The 13009-nt window shown below is 31.9% G+C and overlaps 1 protein-coding gene across 2 annotated transcripts in view; it reads right to left on the bottom strand.

Moving 5' to 3' along the window:
* The window catches only part of NF1 (neurofibromin 1), a 246247-nt gene that overhangs the window by 164364 nt on the left and 68874 nt on the right, over nucleotides 1-13009 (bottom strand). For both annotated transcript variants that reach the window (XM_069482258.1, XM_069482259.1), the window contains exons 9-12: nucleotides 7549-7722; nucleotides 6973-7095; nucleotides 6655-6729; nucleotides 1655-1786 (exon numbers count right to left, since the gene is read on the bottom strand). In XM_069482258.1, coding sequence (XP_069338359.1) covers nucleotides 1655-1786; nucleotides 6655-6729; nucleotides 6973-7095; nucleotides 7549-7722 — 504 coding nt within the window. The remainder of the gene's footprint in view (nucleotides 1-1654; nucleotides 1787-6654; nucleotides 6730-6972; nucleotides 7096-7548; nucleotides 7723-13009) is intronic.

Genomic DNA, 13009 nt, shown 5'->3' with positions numbered 1-13009 from the left:
TACTAAAAAATAGAAAGAAATTATATGAACAGCTAAACATTATATATATATATATATATATATATATATATATATAGAAAAAATTAGCCGGGCATGGTGATGCATGCCTGTAGTCCCAGCTACGCGGGAGGCTGAGGCAGAAGGATTGCTTGAGCCCAGGAGTTTGAGGTTGCTGTGAGCTAGGCTGATGCCATGGCACTCTAGCCCGGGCAACAGAATGAGACTCTGTCTCAAAAAAAAAAATTTTTTTCCCACGGGGGATATGGGGATAAGTGGAGCTCAGGCAGTGATGCAAGCAATGGGGAGCAGCTGCAGCGACTGTAAATACAGATGATGCTTCGATAGCTCACCCACCACTCACCTCCTACTGTGTGGCCCAGTTCCTCAGTTTCATGGGAGACAATTTTTCCATGGACTGGGGATGGGGGTTGTAGGAGGAGGTGGGGGTGGAGCAGAGCTCAGGCAGTGATGTGTGGCCAGGTTTCCAAAAGGCCACGGACTGGTTCTGGGCCACAGCCCAGCGGTTAGGGGTTGGGGACCACAGATCTAAAACAATCCTTGGAAAAAATTACTGACAACTGGATAAGAGTGAACAACAACTGTATAAAACCAAAATATTTTATTGACTAAGAGAACTTGGAAAAAGGGAAGCATGCCAGTGAGGAAGCTGTTTAAATTATCTCCTAAGTGTAAAATGACAATTTTAATGATAAAACCAATAGGTGATGTGCTATTATCTTCATTTGAAATGACAAGATGTGACTACAACGGTAACTATACACAGAAAAGTCAAAGAAACCAAGGACTTTTCTGAGGTAGTTACAATGGGTCATACTCACAGCCACAGAAGCCCACTGCCATGCAAAACCATGACTGGTTGGCGTCTGATCATGTGAGCAACAGTGGCCAATAAGAACAGAAAAGAAGAAGCAGAAGACAAAGCACCACCAATCAATGTCAAGAGTTGCCATGTATAATACTCTTGCTATACATAAATACCAAGAAATGACTTATACAATCTGATAATTATATGTTTAAGTTGATTCCATATGAGTTTTTAAATTCCACATAAAGAGTAATAATGTTAGAATACCTACTTTGAAAACAATCTTTTATTAAGTTTAAACACAGTCGAATTTCAGTATTTCAAAGCACCTATCATTTTTAAACACTCAAAGCACACTTGCTCAAATATGAAATTTTGTTATTTTAAATAAAAATTCTAAATTTTATTCCTAATTTCCTATGTGTAATATTCAGCATCCAATGAGCTAAAATGTGCATTACCAGGAACATTCACTCTAACTCAGGAGTCATCTTCCCTTACTCATCCCCAAAAGGTTAGAAGCTAATCAAAATATTTTTAGTCATAAGTTGAAGGAAAAAGAAACTAAAAAGAAATAAAGATGACATTCGTTAAGACTTTATCAGCGTTTTGTGAGAAAATTTCTCTAAGAAAAGTAAGTTCAACTCACTAAAACAGTAGAAAACAAACATTAACTAGTATTCAATAATATTGCAACATACAACATACCACAACATTTATAGCAAAGGAAGGATCCATTCAAATTCTCTAATCAAAGCAGCAGGAATGGGATAAAGACTAAAAATGCAATAGAAAGAGGTGAGATTCAAAATTCACGAGTTATCTTACCGGTGCCATTCGTATTGCTGGGTGCGCTCCGCATCCTTGCACTGCTTTATGCAGTGTTTCACCAAACATATTTCGAAGTTCAACTGAGTGACAATATACGGCATCAATCTTAGGCCACCAATCCAACGCAGACTGAAGAAAAACAAAGGCCATAAGGAAGAAAAAGTACAAAGTTATATGAGTTGCATGCTCTGGTTATCATTACAGTTTTGTTTTATTGTTTGTTACAAACTTTCTAAGACCATGCAAACACACACCATGATTTCTAAAGTCTTCAAATGGTGGCTAATTCAAACACTAACCCATACATATTAATGTATTTTAAAATATAATAATGAGCATGAGACAAATTGCCCACTTTAGAAGCATGTGCATATGAGACCGTCTTTTCTTACTGATAAGCTAGTGAATTTGAAAAACAAAGTCTTTAGAGAGTTAATTCTGTAGCCAATCTTTTTCTTTTTCAAAGTTTAATGTTTTACGCATTTCTGAAACACATGCATATATGGTTTATATTTCCCAAGATAAGAATGCTATTATGAAAGCTTTGTAAGAGATTAGTGGTTCAACACAATATTGAAAGAATATGTGGGAAACCATTACTTATATGCTTACAAACAACAATGAAAATTACAACATGAAATTAGTAAATGAGATATTAGTACGTAAATCTATAATCTTAAATTGATATGCAATGATGGCACAATACATGGGAGACTAACAATCACCATAAACAAAGACAAACTAATCCTAGCTAAATATTTTTAATTATTTTATACAAATATTTTTCTATTTCAGTTTAACCTGTTTAACTTTGAGGTCTAGTTTTTAGTGTCTATTTTATTTGAAAGTGTCTAACTTTTACTTTAAAATGAATGAATCGACATATTACAAAAAATGACAATTATGAAAATCACTGAATCTATAAAGTTTGTCTATTATACAAAAATAAATGGATGAATTTTTACTACATATGTAGAGTATGTATGATATAGAAGAACTTAAAATATAGGTTTCCAATTTATAATATTCTTGTTATAGAAAACATCTGGAAGAACGATAATATATTCAAATAGTAGATAAGGGGGATTTAATAGCTACACATTCCATTCCCAGATTCCTTCTTATTCAAAACTAAGCTAATAAAAGTCTCAACATTTAATTTCTTCATTCATGAGTCTCAGGATATTTTGAGTAACATCAAGTTACATTATCTTAACCAAAACTGTGGATTACAAACTCTATTTATCAGATAGTAAAATATAAAAACAATTGATGATACACAATTTGAATACTGAATTCTACTCTGGAAGGGATCCCAAAGCTGTAAGGAAAGAAATACTTTTTTTTTTGTTGGACAATATAGGTATTTATGCTTTTCCCTCAACTCTTTTTTAAGCTAGTTACTATAAATGATCAATTTTTAGTTTGATTATATAATGGATTCCACAAACTTTGAGCAATTTGATCATCTGACCTGCCCCAAGCAACCAATGCAAACTTGATTTTCTTATATTTACTAGATTATATAGCTTGTATTCATCAGGTTAAAGTAACAAAAAGCTAAATAATCCCAAAGTGCACTGAATGAAGGGTCCTCTTCACCCTATAGACCCGATAAAATCTTGTCAGAAACTGATAGATAAAAATGCATCCCATAAAATATCCTGTCCAAATTACTGTGTCATTTCTGATAGCTCCTGAAACTCTACTGTGGTACCAGGTATAACCTATAAATTAACTTTTAGGCTTCAGATTTTGTGATTTTCCTAATTTTCATTTTCATAACATATTCATTCATTTATTTTAAAGTCAAAGATACATTTTCAAAGAGGTACTAAAAATAGACATCTTGTAGTTAGTAAAAAAATTTAGTATTTTGAGCAGTTACTAAGTATGTCCTTTCTGAAAACCAGTCAAGTATACTTATTCTTTTTTTCCTTGAAAATACTAAGTTTATTGCCAAGCAGTGATATTTATATGAGCAAATTATGTGGCAATTCCTGAAGAGATTAAGTAATTTTCAAATGCCTTGGAAATAATTCTTTCAACTACATTCTCTCAGGAGAAAGAGTTCATTTCATTCTCAATATGTAAGCTATCTGTAAGTAAATTATAATAAATTGCCATAGGGAAAAAACAGAAATAAAGTACCGTAACAGCTACAGCATGTGCCAGTGATGGCTAAGATAACCGGGTCATATGTGTATATATTACTTTTTTAACTTCCCAATTATATACCTAATTTAACCTAAGGAAGCCTATAAAGATTAAGTATATAACATAGATCTTATAACTATAATTCAACTCATGGCATATCATAATAAAAAAGGTGACAGTATAAGTATCATTTTAGAATCTGCTAAAAACTTGCATTATAAATAAAATTCAAATAGTGGATATACTTTAAGAATTCCTGAGAAAAAACAGAATATTTTAAACACAGTACTTATGAACTGAGTATGGTATGTTTCACAAAAGTAAAATAAAACTCTAAACGCCATTACTACTTCTACATAAACCTTCAAAAACACATCAGTAAAACTCTTCTATTATTTGAGAAAGTGATAATCTTTTTAAATACGTGAACTGGCTAAAGAACCCTGGGAGAGGAGACCTTATGAGGTTCATTGAACCAAGAATCATTTAAAAAGGAATCTTATACTACAAATGAATTTAAGATCAGGAGTCCAAATATCTTTGAAAAATTTCATGTGATTTCAAGACATAAAATATTTCCACAACAAATATCTTCAGTGAGATTCTGTAATAGTCAATCTCATAAATCTGCATTTTTACTTTACAGTCCTTTTCAGTCAGAAAATACTTCAGATTCATTATCTATTAACCTCAAACCAAAGGGGTAAAAAAAACAAAAAGTCCCTAACAAGAAACATCTTACCAAGCAATCCATAATGATAAAGTATATTTATTATCTAAGGCATAACTTTAAAAGATGCATTGAACTAATATTTATGATCCTTTTCAAGCTCTTTCACTGAAAGGTTACTGATGCTTAACATTTAAAAATCAGTCAATATAGTTTTTTCTTTATAAAAACCAATTTTCATATTGACTTGACCTCTGAAACAGACAAACTCCACCCTTCACACATGCAGTACTCATTAGAGAATAGGAGGATGCACAACCACTTTCACCAAGTACACTGAGGCATGCATGAAGTACCAACTCCAGGCATGCTTGAAACCCAGAAAGGAGCAGCTCAGCCACTTACAGCAGTGCCAAGTCCATGCTTGAAAGTGCTCTATATATTCAATTGTAGACAAAAATATTTCACAATTAAAGTAACTAGCCACAAAGTACCAAAAAGTATATACTTCGGTTTATTAAATACAAATTTTAAGCATTTATGAAAAACTACCCAATCTAATAAATGGAATAGTTTTACTATTATAAGCCAAAGGTGAAACAAGTATTTTATTTCTGAATTACACATAAACCTGAGGGAGAAAAAAAATCAGTTTTTTAAAGATGGCCTTGAAAGTAAACCTTGAAAGTACAATGTCCTGGCTTATTATGTTGGCAAAAGTATAATAATTTTTTAAAAAAATTTTTAATACAAATATATCTTATCTACAATCAGATTCATTAAACTTTCCCTTTGGGAACAAAGAGAATTAAATGTTACTTCTATGTTTTAACTCAGCGATACTCAACTGAGGGAGGTATCATTCTCTCAGGCATTTTATTTATTTATTTTTAATTTCCATAGATTTACAGGGTACAAGTTTTTTTGTTACATGCATGAATTGTATAATGCTGAAATCAGGGCTTTAAGTGTATCTGTCACCCAAACAGTGCACATTGTACCTGATAGGTAGATTTTTAGCTGTTCATAGTGATTAGTGGTGGAGGGATGTGGCAAAACTGGCATTTAATGAAATGAGGTCCAGAGATGCTAAATATCCTGCAATGTATTAATACAAGGCAGTCCTGCACAACGAAGAACTGTCTTCCAAAAATGCTACTAACACCCTGTTGAGAAAAACTAAATGTTTCACCAAATAGCTTTATCAATAGTTATTTTTCACCTGCAGCAAAGGATAAAAGAAAATATGGGCAGCATTTTTTTATTTCAATACATCCAAGGCAAATGAGGATGGGGGGTTATTTTCAACTCACCAGAGATGGTCTTAAATAGAATTTGATTAAAAACAGGACAATATACTAAGTTATCAATGATTAACACTCCTTTTATGGGAGGAAAACAGGAAAAAGTCATCCAATTTACATATAATTGTAAATATCTATCAATGGATAAACATGGAACTACAGAAAATAACACCTGAGAACCTTCAAAACATGATTGTTCATAATCAGAAGAACAGAATTTTAAAAATCCACAGTCCAAATCTGGTAAGGTTTTGCTATCTTTCCATTTAAGGCACCCACATCAGAGTTGAAGGTTTTGCAAGTACCTTTTAACGAGTTAACTTATTCTGTCTGATAAGCTTTTGTATCTTGTGAATACCTCTTTTTAAGTGTGTTAATATTTCATTTTGTTTTAAGAGGACTAAAAAGTACAAATATGGTTTCATCACTTTGTAAATGTGCCAGGCTGTACTACAACATAACTACTATTACTTTTAACTTATATGGCATGGTGACAAGTTAATGTATCAAATGCTGTGAAATGGCTATGAGTATTCAAATAATATATAAAGAGCTTTAAGGTGAAAATATTAAATTATATTTTCAGTGGCATTATTCCCAAAGGTATCTGATCTAAATAAAATGTTTTAGGCTTAGTCTTTCTAAAGGATCTTTCCATCTTCCTCAGTAAGGTCCCTCAAGTCGAGATTGAATATGAAAAATACAAATGTGTATCAATTACTAGATATAAACACCTAGGAGAAATCTTCCTATAACATGCATCTAAGTTCAGAACGCTTTTGAAAACTGAGCATCTTTCTTAAAAAGAAAATACACAAAGAAAGAAAAAAATTTTTTAGTAATTTAGCAATACCTTTTGGACTTACATTGGTGATGATTCGATGGAGTGAATTTACCAGCACATAGTGAAATGTAGAAGGTGAATTCTGAGCCAGGCAGATCTACAGAGCAAGGGAAAAACAATAGATTATTTCTATGAGAAAAATATCCCCTTAACACAAATGAAGACAAAAAGAACAGCAAAGTTGTTAAAATATAGGATTTTTAAGGTCTTGAAATTAACATCAATATATAATGTTGAGAAATACTGATAAAAGTAAACCAATTCATCTCTCTAGTCTTTTCACATTTGTAAAGGATAACAGCATCAGTAAACATAGCTGGATAAAAATCAATGCTCTCACCTTGAAGTGTTGGTTGTTGTGAGGGCTTATACGAAAGCAAGAAACAAGGCAGTCAATCATTAGATCCACATCTGCAGGCTGACTACCTCTTGAGAATGGTTTACTTGGATTAAAAAGTAGATTCTATAAAAATCCCAATAGAAAACAAAAGCTTTAATTAGCCAAGTAGCAGTTCTTACTAATATGTAATAACATCAACACATTACCTACTTAGATGGCAGTAACACTCAGCTGGCAGAAAAGGCACAAAGCACTAATATTGTGGTCCATCAGTCTGACATAATTCTTACTATACTACACATGATTCCTTTCAGGCGCTAATTTCCATACGATTTTAAACCCTCTATATATTTATGCTAATTTAAGAAAAGTGTTAATTCTGTGTTTTCTTCATATTCTCAGTCCATTTAGGCTGATGAACATAGTAATAACAAAAGCAGGTCCTATGAACTTACTATCAAAGACGACTCAGAACTTAGTATTAGCAATGATCTTTGACATAATACTTAATACTAGAACATTATTTTTCTTTTAATTTTCTTAAAGTTCATAGTAGAGAAATAATAAGCATATTACCTTAAGATCAACCACCATGGACTGAACTAGTAGGAAAATGACAGAGTTATCTTCCCAATTGATGTAAGTACTTGCTTTACATAGTTTGACACAGGCAATTGCAGCACTTTCTGTCAGCTGCCTACTTCCTCCATGGCCAGCAAGTGCTTTTCGTAGACTGTCCAGAAACAACTTCTAGAGAATTCAAACATAGCAGTTGGATAATATAGGAAGTTTCTTCTATTTCAGATTTATCTAATATAATGGCAAATTAACAGCCTGTAAAACTCATACTATAAAGAATAAATAATGTATACTTGTGGTTTTCAATTTCATAATTTAAGTAGTTGTCACCATTTAAATGTTTCTCAAATCCAAAAAAATCAGAATCTGTTCTCCATTTGCTTTAGTGAATTATTAAAGGAATATAAGAAGCAGTCCTTCCCAAACAAGATAGCTGACTTCTCAACTTTGAATTCAGTTAATCATATCCTCTTTTTGATAGTATATTTAAAGTCTAAATATTATACTGTCTTAGCTATGGTCTATGTCAAACTGTTCCATCCTTTTCTAACATTCCAGGCTTTATTCAACCTTCAGCCTTCTAAATAAAGATATACTCAAGGCTGTTCTGTTGCTCTAAATCCTGTTTCTCAAAAAAATTGCCTGTTCTTATGATGTCAACTCCCCTTTACAGCTCACTAACAAATTTCTTCCCTTGGCTTTTCCACTAAATGAAAATCTCACATCTCCACCTACAATGTATTCTCAAATGTAACATGTCAAAAGCTAACTAAACTCACCCAAAACCAGCAGAGTACACACTCTTCTCAAATGCACATGGAACATTCTCTAAAAACAACCATATGTGAGGCCGCAAAACAACTCTTAATGCATTTAAAGAAACTGAAATCATACAAAGTATCTTTTCTGGTTGTAACAGAATGAAATGTAAAACCAACTGCAGATGGAAACCCAGAAAATTCACAAATATGTAAAAATTAAACAACACAATATTAAATAACCAACAGATCAAGAAAAAAAAAATCACAAAGGAAATCAGAAAATATCTTAAGATAAATGAAAATACCAACACTTATGGGATGCAACAAAAGCAGCAGGAAGAGGAAAATTTATAGCTATAAACACTTACATTAAAAAATAAGAAAGTTCTCTACTTGAGCTTTCTCGAGTAAAAGAAAAAAAATAATAAAAATGAAAGTTCTCAAATCAATAACCTAACTGCACACACCAAAGAACTAAAAAAAGAAGGGCAAACTAAACCCAAAGCTAGCAGAAGGAAGGAAATAATAAAGATTAGAGCAAAGATAAACAAAGAATAGAAAAACAAAGCAGAAAAATCAACAAAACCAGGTGATTCGTTGAAAAGGTCAACAAAATTGACAAAACTTTAGACTGACGAACAACAAAAAAAAATGTGAGAGGATTCCAATTACTAAAGTCAGAAATAAAAATGGTGACATTACTACTGATTTTACAAAAATAAAAAAGATCATAAGACAATACTATGAAAAATTATATGCCAATAAATTGGATAAACTGGACAAAATGGACAAATTCCTACAAAAATACAATGTACTAAAACTGACTCATCAAGAAATAGAAAATCCTAGAACTATAATTAGTACAGAGTTTAGATCAGTAATGAAAAACCTCCAAAGAAAAGCCCAGGGCCAGGATGGCTTCACTGGTGAATTCTACCAAACATTTAAAGAAGAATTAGCAACAATCCTCCTCAACACTTTCAAAAATAGAAGAGAAGGGAACTTACCTAACTTGTTCTATGAAGCCAGCTAGCATTACCCTGATACCAAAGCCAGACAAAAACACTATAAGAAAACTAGAGACCAATATCCCTTAGGAATCCTCAACAAAAGACAGTAAACCACATTCAGCAGCATATTAAAAGGATTATACATTGTGACAGTGGGACTTATTCCAGGAGCACAAAATCGTTCAACAACAACAAAAAAAATCAATGTAATACACATTAATAGGAAGATGGAAAAACCCCACATGATTATCTCAATTGACGCAGAAAAAACATTTGACAAAATTCAACAACCTTTTATGATAAAAACATTCAAACTAGGAATACGAGGAAGTTTCCTTAACATGATAAAGGCCATATAGTAAAAACCAACAGCTAACAACATACTCAACGATGAAAGACTGAGAGCTTTTCCTCTAAAATCAGGAACAGAATAAGGACACCCACTTTTGTCACTTCTATTCAACACAGTACTGGAAGTTTTAGACAAAGCACGTAGGCAAGAAAAAGATGTAGGATCATCTAAATTAGAAAGAAACAAGTAAAATAATTATCTCTGTTCACAGATGACATGATCATATATGTAGAAATAGCTAAAGATTATACACACACCAAAAAAACTGTTAGAATAAACAAATTTAGCCAAGTTGTAGAACACAAAGATCAACATATAAAAATCAGTTGGATATCCACACACTAGTAATGAACAATTCAAAAAGAAAATTAAGAAAATAATTCCACTTATGATAGCATCAAAAACAAATAAAATATTTAGGGATTAAGGAGGTGAAAGACTTTTACAATAAAAACTACAAATCGCTGCTGAAAGAAATTAAAGAAAACATAAATAAATTGAAATACATCCTACATTCATGGATTGGAAGACTTAACATTGTTAAGGTAACAATACTACCGAAAGCAATCCACAGATTTAATGCAATCCCTATCAAAATCCCTAACAGCATGTTTCACAGAAATAGAAAAACCCATCCTAAAATCCATATGGAATCTCAAGGGACCCCAAACAGCCAAAACGATTTTGAAAAAGAACAAAGTTGGAGAACTCACACTTTCTTATTTCAAAACATACTACAAAGCTACAATAACCAAAACAACATGGTACTGGCATGAGGACAGATATACAGACTAATGTAACAGAACAGACAGCCTAGAAAGAAACCCTTGCACATATGGCCAATTTTTGACAAGACCATTCAATGGAGAAAGGATAGTCTTTTCAACAAATGATGGTAGGAAAATTGAATGTCCACATGAGAGAATGAAGTTGGACCCTTCCCTTTCACCATACACAAAAATTAATTCAAAGTAGATCAAAGACCTAACTTAACAGCTAAAACTATAAAACTCCCAGAAGAAAACATAGGGGAAAATCTTTACAACACTGGATTTGACGATGATTTCTTGAATATGACAGCAAAAAAGCACAGGCAACAAAAGAAAAATAGATAACTTGGACTTCATCAAAATTAAAAAATTTTGTGTAGAAAAGGACACTGCCGATAAGGTGAAACAGCAATCCACAGAATGGGAGAAAATATCTGTAAATCCATATATCTGATAAGGGATTAATATCCACAATATGTAAAGAACTCCTACAACTAAAAAGTAAGTTTAAAGCCTAATACATACTTTACAACTTTTTAAAAACTGAAAATAAATTAAGGCATTACCTCAAGAAATACAATAAAAATAGAAATAAAATGAAAACTAAAATTAATGAAACAGAAAATTTTAAATGCTAGAAAACAAAGTTAAGGTTTGAAACATCAATAAAATATTAAACACGAATGAGGAAAGAGTTGTAAACATGGATACTGAAGATAATTATAAGAGAACTATTGTAAGTAAATATAATCTTTATATATTTTAAGTAAAATATAGATATTATATACAACTCTGGTGCTGATAAAATTGAAAAATATATTTCCTAGCAAAGAACAAACTATCAAAACTGACTTTTAAAAAGACAGAAATTCTTCAAAAAATTAAAAATAGAATTAGCATATATATGATCCAGCAATTCTACTTTTGGATACATATCTAAAAGAACTGAAAGCAGAGTCTCAAAGTTATTTGTACACCCATGTTCATAACATCTTTATTCACAATAGCCAAAAGGTGGAAGCAACCCCAACGTTCACTGGCAGATAAATTTGGATAAATAAAATGTTGGTATATACATACAACAGAATATTATTCAGCCTTAAAAAGGAAGAAAATTCTGACATGCTACAACATGAATGAACTTTGAGGGCATTATGCTAAGTGAAATAAGTCAGTCACAAAAAGACAAATATTGTATGATTCCACTTATAGGAGGTACCCAGAATAGTCAAATCCATAGAGACAGAAAGTAGAAGGGTGGCTGCCAGAAGTCAGGGGTAGGAGAGAGTAGGGACTTGTTTAATGGATATAGTTTCAGTTTTGCATGATAAAAAAATTGTGGAGATTTGCTGCACAATAATATGAATTATACTTAGCACTAATAAACTGTATACTTAAAAATGGTTAAGATGGTAAATTTTATGTTATGTATGTTGTACCACAATCAAAAATTTTGAAGGGAAATAGAAAAACTACGCAGATCCATAAGCATAAAACAGCTTTAAAAGCGGATCAATGAGTTATTTTAAATAGACAATAGATATAGAGGCTGGTTCTCGAAACATTCATAAGAAACCAGTATTTGTACCAGTAGTAGTACTTGACTCAGCAGGACAAGGACAAACTGAAGGTTGGGAGTAAGCAGGAGTCTTACTTTGCCACTGAATGCCCTTCTTAACATACAGTGAAAATTTCTATTATGTCAACTCTCTACACTACCTTTAGTGATGACAAGCAAAAGTCAAAGGAAAACTTAAGAGCTTCAAATCCTGATGATTTCATAGGTGATTTCTATCTAATCAGATAATTTCGATTATTTATATTATTCCAGGCCATAGAAAAGACTGATAGCTCCCAAACTCATATTATTAATTTAGCATAAATAGAATAACTACTTAATTTCAACAGTGATAATGCAGATCATGTTAAACACATTTTCTAAGAACTGGAAAGTTAAAGCACTAGAAGAAAATGTTTTATTAAGTAGTTACCCAATCCATTTGCCAATAGCCAACCAAATTTACTTTACACACACAAGAACGAATATTCAAAGTACAAATTTCTAAATATAGTTTAGTTCCAAATTCAAAGTAAAAGTTTAACAGAAATTATCTGATTGGATATAACTCAGTTTTAAAACTATCAGAGTTCAGACCCTTTCAGGGTTTTTTGGTTTATTATTCATTTTTTTTTAAATTTTTATGTATTTTTTTAATTGACATAAAATAATTGTACATATTTATGGGGTACATAGTGATGTTTTGATACATATAATGTATAGTAATCAGATCAGGAAAATCAGCATATCCATCATCTCAAACATGTATCATTTGTGATGGAAACAGTTCAAGTACCTCCTAGCTATCTGAAACTATTCATTACTGTTAACAATAGTTACTCTACAGTGGTATAAAACACTAGAACTTATTCCTACTATCTAGCTATAATTTTGTATCCTTTAACAAATCTCTCCCTATCTCCCCCTTCCCAACCTCTAGTATCCTCTGTTCAACTTTTTACTCCTGAGATCAACTTTTTTTTAGCTTCCATGTATGAGAATACATA

This window comes from Eulemur rufifrons, chromosome 9 (genome assembly GCF_041146395.1).
Source record: "Eulemur rufifrons isolate Redbay chromosome 9, OSU_ERuf_1, whole genome shotgun sequence".
Taxonomy (NCBI): domain Eukaryota; kingdom Metazoa; phylum Chordata; class Mammalia; order Primates; family Lemuridae; genus Eulemur; species Eulemur rufifrons.
This window is presented reverse-complemented; position numbering and strand designations above follow the sequence as displayed.